The sequence below is a fragment of the Geotrypetes seraphini genome, chromosome 5 (assembly GCF_902459505.1).
Source record: "Geotrypetes seraphini chromosome 5, aGeoSer1.1, whole genome shotgun sequence".
NCBI lineage: Eukaryota > Metazoa > Chordata > Amphibia > Gymnophiona > Dermophiidae > Geotrypetes > Geotrypetes seraphini.
This window is the reverse complement of record NC_047088.1, coordinates 199,725,971-199,739,128: the sequence shown is the minus strand read 5'-3', so window position 1 is coordinate 199,739,128 and position 13,158 is coordinate 199,725,971. Positions and strand designations below refer to the sequence as shown.

Sequence of the window (13,158 nt, the reverse complement as noted above, 5' to 3'; positions counted from 1 at the left end):
CACAGAGCAAGCATTAGATAAGTGTGCAGTCTTATTTCATGTGTCAATGCAAAGAATGTGGTCATTCCTAAGAGTTAAAATAGAAAAGCTGTGTTAGAGCATACACAGTGATTTGCAGAATGTCATATGCATGTGGTGATATATTTCCACATAAATAAGTTTTTCTCTCTTGAATAGATGTGGTTGTGAACCTATTCCCAGGGCTGTGGAGTAGGAGTCAGAAACGAAAGCAATTGTGGGTAGAGTTGAAGTTGGAGTCGAATTTGGAGATGGTAAAAACGTACTGATTCCCACTCCAGCTTCAAAATAAAGTCTTGCAACGTTATAATGGATGGTAAATTTATCATTTTATATTTAGATATACAGAGCAGCCAAGGGGTTTAACAAGGTCAGCAGGAGCTTTAGGGTCTGACCCATTCCACCCTTTACTCTGCCCATCCATGACCATTGTTCCACCTGGCTGTAATAGATTCAGGGGGGGTTTTCACTCTCTTAAGACTGCAGTTAGACTCCTGGGCAGAAGGGGGCATTAGACAGTTGAAAGAAAACTGCATGTCCTAGAATGCCCTGAGTTTGCTGCAGTGCTGAGTCAGAGGGGCAGGACTCAGGGAGGAGTATTACTGCCCAGACATTAGGCAATCAGAGAGATCTACTGGCTACGCCTCTATTTATACAGCCCAGCATCCGTCTGGCAGCAGCCACTGCCTTGTCACACTGTTTTTTCATGTCCGAAGATCTAAAGGCGCAAAAACAGTGTGACAAAGCAGTGGCTGCTGCCAGAAGGATGCTGGGCTGTATAAATAGAGGCGTAGCCAGTAGAAGGAAGAAGGTGTTGATGCCCCTGTACAGGTCATTGGTAAGGCCCCACTTGGAGTATTGTGTTCAGTTTTGGAGACCATATCTGGCGAAGGACGTAAGAAGACTTGAAGCGGTCCAGAGGAGGGCGACAAAAATGATAGGAGGCTTGCGCCAGAAGACGTATGAGGAGAGACTGGAAGCCCTGAATATGTATACCCTAGAGGAAAGGAGGGACAGGGGAGATATGATTCAGATGTTCAAATATTTGAAGGGTATTAATGTAGAACAAAATCTTTTCCAGAGAAAGGAAAATGGTAAAACCAGAGGACATAATTTGAGGTTGAAGGGTGGTAGATTCAGGAGCAATGTTAGGAAATTCTACTTTTCAGAGAGGGTGGTGGATGCCTGGACTGCACTCTCGAGAGAGGTATTGGAGAGGAAAACTGTGACTGAGTTCAAAGAAGCGTGGGATGAACACAGAGGATCTAGAATCAGAAAATAATATTAAATATTGAACTAAAGCCAGTACTGGGCAGACTTGCACGGTCTGTGTCTGTGTATGGCCGTTTGGTAGGGGATGGGCTGGGGAGGGCTTCAGTGGCTGGGAGGGTGTAGGTGGGCTGGAGTAGGTTTTAACGGAGATTTCGGCAGTTGGACCCCACGCACAGTACCGGGTAGAGCTTTGGATTCTTGCCCAGAAATAACTAAGAAAAAAAAATTTAAATTGAATCAGGTTGGGCAGACTGGATGGACCATTCGGGTCTTTATCTGCTGTCATCTACTATGTTACTATGTACCAGAGGAAGGAGGAAAAGAGGTCCTAGGTAGACAGACACTGTTTGGCTGAGGTAAGCCAAGCTTTGTTTATAGCAGTGTATTGCAAAGTGTGTGCCTCCTGAGATTTCAGGTGTGTTGCGACACACTGTCAAGAAGGAGAGTAATCTACGCCGGCTGACTGCCTACAGGACATGCCTCTCGTGGTAAGAGGCATGTCCTGTAGTAAGTCAGCCGGTGTAGATGACTCTCTTCCTGGCTGGTGTCTCCTCCTCTCTGCATTGCTCCCAGATCCCTCCACCGAAGCAGATCGCGGCCAGATGGGCCTTTGCGCATGCGTGGATGTCGACGTGATGACATCATGCGTTTCCGCACACTTCCGAGTGCCTTTGGGCCGGGGCACTGGATTTAGTGTGCCGCTGGCCGGAAAGTATGTGAGACGCTGGTTTATAGAATGTGAGGCAAATGAACTAGAATAAAAGTTTTTATATGCAACTGTGTGTTTCTGTCTTGACCCCTCCTAGAAACCCAAGCCAGCCTGTCACACACTGCTTTGCGCCAGCACAACTGATTGGCAGCCAGAGGCAAAAAGAGTGGCTTCCCTGTCCAGAGGCAGCAAGAAACATTTCATAAAATGCCATCTCCTTCAGGCAGGAGCCGACGGCACAGTGCGCAGCTGCCGCCAAGAGAGCGAATAAAATGCTGGGGATAATCAAGAAGGGTATTACAACAAGAACGAAAGAAGTTATCCTGCCGCTGTACCGGGCAATGGTGCGTCCGCATCTTGAGTACTGCGTCCAGTATTGGTCACCATACCTTAAGAAGGATATGGTGTTACTCGAGAGAGTTCAGAGGAGAGCGACACGACTGATTAAGGGGATGGAAAGCCTTTCATACGCTGAGAGATTGGAGAAACTGGGTCTCTTTTCCCTGGAGAAGAGGAGACTTAGAGGGGATATGATAGAGACTTACAAGATCATGAAGGGCATAGAGAGAGTAGAGAGGGACAGATTCTTCAAACTTTCAGAACATAAAAAAACAAGAGGGCATTCGGAAAAGTTGAAAGGGGACAGATTCAAAACGAATGCTAGGAAGTTCTTCTTTACCCAACGTGTGGTGGACACCTGAAATGCGCTTCCAGAGGACGTTATAGGGCAGCGAACGGTACTGGGGTTTAAGAAAGGATTAGATAATTTCCTGCTGGAAAAGGGGATAGAGGGGTATAGATAAAAGATTACTGCACAGGTCCTGGACCTGATGGGCCGCCGCGTGAGCGGACTGCTGGGCGCGATGGACCTCAGGTCTGACCCAGCCGAGGCATTTCTTATGTTATGTTCTTATGTTCTTATGAGATGATGTTTTATGAAGTGTTTCTTCCTGCCACTGAACGGGGAGGCCACTCAGTGGGAAATTGTGTCTGACCCGTGGGAGTGTGGGAGATGAAAATGGGAGACTAGACTGAGGTGACGCGCGGCATCCGGTCTCAACTGGTCTTTCTACAGTCAGGGTGAGAAAAATCTCACAACAATAAGGAATGGTCTTCGGTCCTCCTTTCTATGTTCAGAAGGCCCGACTTTCCATCTGCCAGTCCCCAAACCCCAAAACGACAAAAGAAGACTTTCAAACTTCAGTCTTTCAAGTTTCTTATAGTTCACCTTTGCATGCAAATCAACATGTAGATTAGCTCCTTCAATGCGATTACTAGGGGCTGAATTCCCGAAACTTACCGTGCCCTTGATTATGGTCGCTAAATCAGTTCCAGCTGGTTTAGCATGCCAGTATTTCACCGGCCGATTATCAGAATGGTTTCTGTGATTTTTTCTGAGCTTCCTAGCAGACTCTGACTCTGCCATGCAAATGTAGTACAATGAAATCTCATTAATATTTAAACAAGCACTCCAAGAATTCTCTATAATTGCCGGGTGATTTTCTAACCTCATTACGCTACATGTGGGGCAAAATTTTCCAGCAGATCTGAGAAGTCATAGCATTATTTTCCGGTCAGAAAAAGACCTCTGATTCCTCCCTCCCCACCACCTATATCCCCAGGGCCATTTGAAGACCCTCATTTGGCAGGGGCCTTAGGTGCCTTGGCCAATCAGGGCCTTAGGCCACATCCCAGTTCATCCCAGCAGAAGGAGGGAGTGGACATCCTTCCTGCTGTCCTTTATCTTAAAGGTACAGGGGTGGTGGGGGGTTGTCAGGGGTCTTTGGAGGGCGACAAAGGGACAGGGGACCCCAGCAGCAGGAGGGAGTGGTCTTCCCTCCTGCTGATCTTGTACAGGGTGGGGGGGGGGGTAGAGGTGCGGCAGACAAAGGGGTGATGACAGGAGGGGGAACATTTCCCTTTGTTGCTCTCTCTGCGGTCATTCAGCTGAGCCAGGTGATCGGGGCAGGGAGAGCAGCCTTGACAGGAGGAAGGAATTGTACCTAGCAATTGCTCTTCCGAATAAGCGCTGGGCACAGTTCCTCTCCCCCCCCTTACCAGCGCTTCTCTGCACAAATAGCGTGCATATACTTTTCATGCTATTGTGCTGAGAATCACTCCCACTACATCGACTCACTGGATTTTACCAGCAATTTCTGTGAATCCGGTCCAGGTTCTTTATGCACCCTTTTCCCTAGTCCAAGAGGAAGAGTTCATCTTACTCAAACACGGGATCCTTCCCCCTCAGACCCAGGTTGTCGCCCAAGGATCGCCTACCCTCGGCATTTCAGCACACCTGATGGGATGTACACCCCATCAGAACAAGTCTGGATACATATCTTTGTCCTGGATCTAAATTACTGTAAATATAAGTTACATTTACCAGTACTTTATATCTAGAACAAAAACTTTAAAGCCTAATATCAGTTGGAGTCGGAGTTAAAGGTTCATTGCACTGACTTTACAGCCCTGTTCATTCCAGGGGTGAATGCAAGAAGTGTGTTGAAGATAGTGGGGTGCAAGAATGGCTCTGGGAAAGGTACCAACTTGGCACTGCTTGTGTTATGGAGCCTTGCAAAATTTAAAGTTCATAATATAGCTGGTAGGGGGAGGAGGCAGATACAGGGAAATGGTGCTCATGATGGTGACAGGGTGGGGAAGATGATTCCTATGTGCTGGGAATGCAGGGTGTTGTGGAGAGCATTATGCTCAGTGGGGAGGAGGGACAGAGGTATTGGGAGAGGATTTTACCTACTAGTGGGGAGTGGAATCAGACCAGGGGTGAGGAGCACACAGACTGATTTGCTGTGAACCTCAGTATTTCCTTGAGTCAGCCTTATCAAGAGGCACTCATCTTCCCACCGCTTGGACTGGGTCTCCCTTTACCCCCTCTTCTTCTACCTGTACTTAGGAACACACAAAGAATAAATTCAGTTCTGATTGCTTCATCACCTCCAAAATTGCTATGTAGCTATTTGTTTGAGACTAGAAAATGAAATTCCAGACTCAGGCTTCTGTGTTCCCAGCTTATCAATGTAGCTAAAAATAAAATTGCAGTTTGATGAATTCTCTCTTCTTTCACCCTTTCATCAAAAATATAACCTGTTCCATAACAATGCAATACTCTTCAGACGATCAAACTGAGAATATTTCCAAAATTCTTACTGTGTGAGCTTTCAAAAAGGGGCAGAGTTCTAGCGCTCTGTGCTGCGGTCATTTCAGAAGCCATGTAGACTTATCTCCTGTAGCTGAAATTCAAGAGACTATGGGCTCCTTTTATCAAGCCGTGCTAGCGGGGTTAGTGCGTGTGACTTTTAATCATGCGCTAACCCCCGCGCTGGCCAAAAAACTACCGCCTGCTCAAGGCAGGCATTAGCGGCTAGCGTGGCTGGCGGTTTAATGCGTGCTATTATGCGCGTAAACTGCTAGCGCGGCTTGATAAAAGGAGCCCTATGGCTATACAACAGGGAAGATTGAAAAATTTTATGGAGGCGTGGGAGCCATTGACTAAATATTGTAAAGATGAATAATTTAATTTATTTTATTTAATAAACAAGGAATGTACACATCCTGGGGGGTGGGGTAAGGGAAGGGAATGGAATGGATTTTTATGAATGGTTTCATGAAGATTTGATTTATTGATTGTATATTTGATGGGAGGGGGAAATTACTTTGTTGCAGTAATATTTGAAAGTTCGCTGCGCTTATTTTAGAATTGTACATACATGTGATTTATTTATGGCGCATTTGTAGTTTGAAAATCAATAAAGAGTTAAAAAAAAAAAAAGAGGAGACCTTCCCCCAACCAAATCAAGACCTTCCCAGCTTCCATGTCAACACAGCAATGGTTCTGCTTTCCTATACTCAAAATGTACCCTTGAAAAGCTGGATACCCCAGAATAAAATCTGTCTTTATAACTTGCATTCGCAAGCCTTTTGATAAGTCTTAATGATTAACAGGTTTGTTTGTATGACTACAGATTAGAATAACAAACGTGACCATGTTGGGTTCTATCTTATTGCACAACAAATTTGATCTTAAAGGCGTTGCGTTGGCGTGGCAAGCTGTTTTTTGTTCTTGTGGATCCACTGTGCTTTGCCAAGTCTCTGTGTTCTTCCTACAGATCAGAATAAAACAAACAAATCAGAAAGAAGTTGAAAAGCCCACATTTATTGTGTGACAAAAAGGTGTATTTCTCATTTCTCCACTCACAAACAGATTCTGATCCTGAGAACTGGGTTCAAATCCTACTGCAGTTCCTTGTGACCCTGGGCAAGTCACTTAACCCTCTGTTGCCCTAGATACAAAATACTTAGATTGTGAGCCTACTAGGGTACAGATAAATTGCTTGCATATAATGTGTAAAGTGCTGTGTACATCTAGTAGCACAACAGAAATGACTAATAGTAGTAATGAGGGAACAGAGAGGAGAAAAGACAAATGGACAGCAGCTGCTTGAAGAAGAATTAGCAGACAACACAGGACAGCAGAAAAGAGAAACTGGAACCAACACGATGTAAAAATAAAATGACCAGACAACAAAGGTAGAAAAAAAAAAAAGCATTTTATTTTGAATGTTTAAATGGAACAAGTTCTAGAGGATGTGGTAAAATAGTTAACATAGCTGGGTTAAAAAAAATATTTGGATAAGTTCCTGGATGAGAAGTTCATAGTCTGCTATTGAGACAGACACAGGGGATACAGGCTTGCCCTAGGATTAGTAACATGGAATGTTGCTATTATTTGGGTTTCTGTCAGGTATTTGTGACTTGGATTGACCACTGTGGAAACAGGATACTGGACTAGATGGACCATTGGTCTGACCCAGTATGGCTATCCTTATGTGGAATATGTTAGCTCTGAGAAATCAAGTTTCAAGTTTATTTAGCCTTGATGTACTGCTTTAATTACCAAAGTGGTTTACATTGTACAAAATTTAAAATATAAGTAAAAATGGGGTAATAAAAAGACAGACTACATGGTGTTACAGACAAAACATGCTACAAAAGGTAAATGGGTAGGATACATTGCATAAAAATAAAAATGTGTATAGCAAATGTCTTTGTACTGTGTTCAGTAGAAAAAGAAATGCATTTCTGTTTTTATGTCTCCAGTGTTGCAGTATAAGTCTAAATATTTTTATTTCTAATCTGTAATCCCTTGTTCTGTATTTGGTGTGATAGTAATAGCAGGTGGGGAAATTGGCAGGGCGTTACTCGAGAGGGTTCAGAGGAGAGCGACGCGTCTGATAAAAGGGATGGAAAACCTTTCATACGCTGAGAGATTGGAGAAACTGGGTCTCTTTTCCCTGGAGAAGAGGAGATTTAGAGGGGATATGATAGAGACTTACAAGATCATGAAAGGCATAGAGAGAGTAGAGAGGGACAGATTCTTTAAACTTTCAAAAAATAAAAGAACAAGAGGGTATTCGGAAAAGTTGAAAGGGGACAGATTCAAAACGAATGCTAGGAAGTTCTTCTTTACCCAACGTGTGGTGGACACCTGGAATGCACTTCCAGAGAGCTTAATAGAGCAGAGTACGGTACTGGGGTTCAAGAAAGGATTGGAAAATTTCCTGCTGGAAAAGGGGATAGATGGGTATAGATAGAGGATTACTGCACAGGTCCTGGATCTGTTAGGCCGCCGCATGAGCAGACTGCTGGGCACGATGGACCTCAGGTCTGACCCGGCAGAGGCATTGCTTATGTTCTTATGAGAGAGGTTCAGGGAGGGGAATCCTCATTTATTTTCTGACCTGGGTCCTAATATGCCTGACACCAGTCCTGAACCTTGCTGTATAGCTGGTAGGGATCCCCAAGCTCCTCCCATTTGTACCATCCAACCTGTTCAAATTCCTCAAAATAGTCTTTAAATATTTGTATTTTAACATATGCACAGGATTTATTGGCTGGTGGATATTTTATAATCATGTTCTGGAGTTTTGTTTTGTGGTTAACGTTGATTAACATCAAGCATTTTGAAAACTGCCTGCAATTAGTTATTAACCATGGTCAGTTAAAGACACTACATATCAAATTGTTCATATATTTTTGTAATAAGAATATAATTTCAAATCGTGCAGTAAAATATTGGCTGTTTGCACTGAAGGTAATATAAATTATATGCAAATGAATGCAATGGTACTGTAGAATTTCCAAAGAATTTTTCAGCCTTTGATGAAGAACCTCCCTCTGAGACAGGGGCCTTGGCTACATTGAAAGGTAATACTAATAAGCCATAATGATATTTAAATGATTCTATCACATGTATGTGTTATTTTTTTTTTTTTCAGAAATATCGACAATATATGGCAGGACTTTTGGCTCCCCCATATGGTGTTATGGAAACTGGTTCTAATAATGACAGTAAGTGCCATTTATATAAATAAACAAAAGAGGTTGAGATCCATTCCCCAACAACCAGAATATAGGGAGTTAAGGGGTTCTTGTAAAAGAGATGGTTGAGGGGAGATATGGTAGGGGTCTATAAAATATTGAGTGGAGTAGAACGAGTAGATGTGAACCACTTGTTTACTCTTTCCAAAAAAATACTAAGGCTAGGGAGCAAGCAATGAAACTACTAAGTAGTAAATTCTTCACTCAGCATGTAATTAAGCTCTAGAATTCATTGCCAGAAAATGTGTTGAAAGCCGTTAGCTAAGCAGGGTTTAAAAAAAAGTTTGGATCATTTTCTGAACAATAAGTCTTGGATCAAGCATAAAATCTGTTTAGGCAACATGACAGGTAATTGTCACTTGGACTGGCCACTGTTTCAAAGGATACAGGCAGCCTCAGGGTTATGAATGATTTCTTTCTTTAAAACGGTTCTTAAGTTGAATTTGTATGTAACTCAAATCATGTGAGAATCTTTGTGTATTTATATTCTCCTGTATAGTAAACAGTCTATAAAAACATTAAACATTAAAGAAACAGTCAAAAATACTGTAGTTTAAATAGAAAGAAAAGATAGATTTACACTTATATACTTGTTTCTCTTAACAAGCTAACCTGGAAGCCTTCCCTCTGAGCATAGAGTAGTGGAAAACTTTCTTTTTCCCTCCCAAAGTCTGATCCTAGTATTCTTCCCCCAGCCCCGCCCCCCACAAAGCTTCGTAAACTTCCCCCAAATCTGGGCCATGTTTGGAGGGCCTCGAGCATGCGTGGACATGTGCGACATCATCTGCTCATGCTCAGAGGCCCTCCAGATGTGGCCGGAGCTTGTTGGGCTTTCCAAAACCTGGTCAAACCGATATTCAGACTACAGGAGATCACTAGTGAATCTGGAAATTCCGTGCTGGCACCATATCCAGCGATCGGTATTGAATTTGTCAGTTTTTGGCCAGCTGAGACATAGGTCAATATTCAATGATTAGCCAGCTAAGTCTCAATGGCCAAAGATAGACCACCCGCCTCTGTTTGGCCAGTGAACCAGTGAATATTGGGGTTACCAGCTATATTATGCTACATAGCTATCTCCCACTGAATATTGCGGGATAGCCAGATATGTACTAATTAGCTGGCTGGCATTGCTCCTTCTTCTCTCTCCTTCCTCCTCCTCCACCCCCCCCCCCCCCCCAACCAGCACTGGTAAGTGGAAGTGGTAGGGAAGGCAGTAAGCATTTAACCCTTTTTTGTCTCACTGGGGTTAATTATGTGTTTTATAAATTGGGTTGGGTGAGGGAGGTAACTATATCCTTGTAGAATCGAAATTTGAATTTAAAATTACATATGTAAGCCAAAAATCTTTTGGGGGGCCCTGGAGCTTTCTCATGTACACTTTGTGGCTTTTTACATGAAAAAGGTTGGAGACCTCTGTATTAATGTATACATAGAAACAGAAAAATAACATCAGATAAAGGCCAAATGGCCCATCCAGTTTGCCAATCTGTAGCATCTACCATCAACTCTTCTCCCTAAGAGATTCCACATGCCTGTCCCATGTTTTCTTAAATTCAGACATACTTTTTTCCACCATATTTACTGGGAGACTATTTCACATATCTACCAACCATTCTGTAAAATAGTATTTCCTTAGATCAAGTTTCAAGTTTATTTTTTCAAGTTTATTTAAAATATTTGATTTGATCGCAAAATCCAAATCCAATGCGATTTACACTTAGTTATAAAATTGGGTTAAAAAAACAAAAAAGTCATAATAATTGAACTAGACAGTACTATTTTAACAAAACAATACATGTGAAAAAGGGAGGGAAAAAAATTAAAGGATTAAATACAATTTGTAAACAAATAAAAAGAGATAGATAATGAAACAAGAGGTTGGGGAAGGTTACCCACTTAATTTTTGCTTACTAGCACTACTAGTCCGCTGTAAAATATCCTTTGAAATGATTCAGTTAAAAGCGTCCTTAAAAAGCCAGCTTTTGAGAAGACTTTTAAACTTACTAAGTAATTTTTCTTCTCTTATATTAATCGGGAGCGAGTTCCAAATTTGAGGGGCTTTAACAGAAAAAATTGGGTCCCTCCTTGAATAAATGAATTATAGTGAAGGGATTAATAGTAAAGATTTTTCTTCGGATCTTAAAGATTTTGTGGGAGTGTAAGGAATTAGAAATCTTTCTAAGAATGCAGGAGTTTTCTTTAGATAACTTCTGAGCCTATCTTAACCTCATTCTGTGCCCTCTCACTCTGGCGTTTCCTTTATCCAGACTCCACCCGTGTGAACGCCCACCTGCAAAGTACACATTATCGAAGATATGTGCATGCTTATAGCATGCTTATAGCAGGAACTGGGCTATTGTCATTTATGGACATGTGTTCACATACCCACAAATTATGTATATAGCGCTATAAGTTGCATGTGCATATCGGTACGCACAGCTGATTTGCGTGCACAACTTAATTGTTTAACACGACCAATTGGCACTGATAATTGTCCATTAACACCTGATAATTGACGTTAATTGGCACTAGTGAGAAGTTACTTGCACAGCTTGGTAGGCGCATTCTATAAAGTGGTGCGCGTCAGTCCTAGTACGCAAATCTCAAAAGGGGGCATGGCAAGGGGAGAAGCATGGGTGGATGATGGGCATTCCTAAAAGTTACACGCGCTGCTATAGAATGCACCTGATCCACGTACAACTTAGGCGCAGGTATTTAGGGCTGGCTTTCCTTTGTCTAAATGGGTGCGCCTAAATGTTAGTGGCACATACGGCAGCTAAGCCTGATCCTATATGCACGTATATTTACCCTCTTCCTTGTAGATTGGTTGACAATGCCTCATCAGGTGATTTGTCAAGTTATCCACTGTAATATCTCACTTATTTCTTCTAGGGATCTCTGATAAGGAGATGATGAACACTCTCAAACATTGCAATAAGGTAAAATCAGCATATAACTTTTAAGACAAGACAAAGAATATCACTTCCCCCTTTGCTGTAATAAGCACTATTATTTGCTGTAGTTGCTGTAGTTGTCTTATTGTAAAACTGTGTAAAATGAGTGCATACGTATGTACTTATAAACCTCCATATATACGTATATACTACTACTACTTATCACTTATACTGTGTTTCCCTGAAAATAAGACACTGTCTTATATTAATTTGGGCCCAAAAAAAGGCACTAGGTCTTATTTTCGTGGATGTCTTATTTTTTTCATGTCCTCTCTTCCACCTCAATTCTTCCTATTTCCCTTCTCTCCCCCACATGTGCAGCATCTTTCCTCCCCTCTCATCCATCCCCTTGTGCAGTATCTTTCTATCCCCCCTCCGTCCCATCCCTTGCAGCGTCTATCCCTCTCTTCCTTCCATCCCCCCGTGTAGCATCTTTCTATCCCCCCCGCCGCTGCGCACCTCCTCCGCTGCCCCATCTCTCCCTCCCATCCGAACCGCGAGACAGAAATAAATGTACCTTATAACAAACTGGCAGCAATCTAGACAGGCTGCTTCATGGCCTGGGCCGTTCCTCTGCTGCATCACTGATGACATCATCAGCAACGCGGCAGAGGAACGGGCCAGGCTGCAAAGCAGCCTGTCTAGATTGCTGCCAGTGCTGCCGACTTGTTATAAGGTACATTTATTTGTATCTTGTGGTTTGGATGGGAGGGAAAAATGGGTTGGCCAGGGAGGGGGGGAGAGCACTGTTGCTGCTGTCGACGACTTGGGCTTATTTCGGGGGTAGGGCTTATATTAAGACCTACTCCGAAAATCATGCTAGGGCTTATTTTTGGGGTAGGTCATATTTTGGGGGAAACACAGTATATGTATAAGCCTATATGAGTATAAAACAAGATAACAGATCCCCCCCCACCCAAAAAAGGAGAGAAAAATGCCATCATTTCCTGCCTCATCACCATCGCCTCTTCCCCAGCAGCAATTGACATTTCTTTCTGACACCACCCCTCCCCAACGCTGCCATATACATTTCCTACCTCCCCTACACTCCAATAATCAGCTTTTCACTTACAGGTACTGGCTTTCCCGGTACATGCTGACGTAATTATCCGCTGACTAGATCGGAGCGGGGCTTTGAGCATCTGCGCATGCTCAGGGTGGAAGCCGGCAAGCCTTTGAGTGTGCGCGGATGCTCAAAGCCCCGTTCTGATCCAGTCAGTGGATAACTTTGTCGGCATGTGCCGGGGAAGCAAGTGCCTGTAAGTGAAAAGCTGATGATCAGTGGGGGGTGAGGGAGGTGGGAAATGTTTGCAGCAGTGGTGGGGAGGGGTCAGAATGAATTGTCAGCTGCTGCTGGGGTGGAGGTGATAGAGATGGGGAGGTGGGAAACGTTAGCCACTGCGGCGGCGGCAGGGGGTTTAGAAAGAAAATGTTGGTTGCTATGGGGGATGGTGATGACATTGGGGAGATGGGAAATGTTGGCTGCTGCTATGGCGGTGGCTGGGGAGAGAAGTAAGAGACTCTAATATAAACTGAGACCCCCATTTTTGGCCCTTTCTGGCCCCAAAATATCAGTTTATATTTGAGTATATATGGTATGTAACCCTTTGCTGACTGGTAAGCATCAGGATGGTTTACTTTATAGTGTTGGACTAGTGTTTTAAGGTCAGAGTCAGGACTAGCAAAGCTAGGCATTCGGTTAGCCCTTAATTTACACACTCAGCACTTTCCTTGCAGTTAGTAGTCCACACAGATATCTTCCAAAATGTGCTGGGTTTTACTCAAAATTGGTCTTCACAAAACTGG

At 43.2% G+C, this 13,158-nt stretch overlaps 1 protein-coding gene across 9 annotated transcripts in view; it reads left to right on the top strand.

Annotated features, from left to right (window-relative positions):
- The window catches only part of RAPGEF4 (Rap guanine nucleotide exchange factor 4), a 251,957-nt gene that overhangs the window by 100,317 nt on the left and 138,482 nt on the right, over positions 1 to 13,158 (top strand). For all 9 annotated transcript variants that reach the window (XM_033947094.1, XM_033947091.1, XM_033947092.1 and 6 more), the window contains 2 exons: positions 8,293 to 8,365; positions 11,291 to 11,337. In XM_033947094.1, coding sequence (XP_033802985.1) covers positions 8,293 to 8,365; positions 11,291 to 11,337 — 120 coding nt within the window. The remainder of the gene's footprint in view (positions 1 to 8,292; positions 8,366 to 11,290; positions 11,338 to 13,158) is intronic.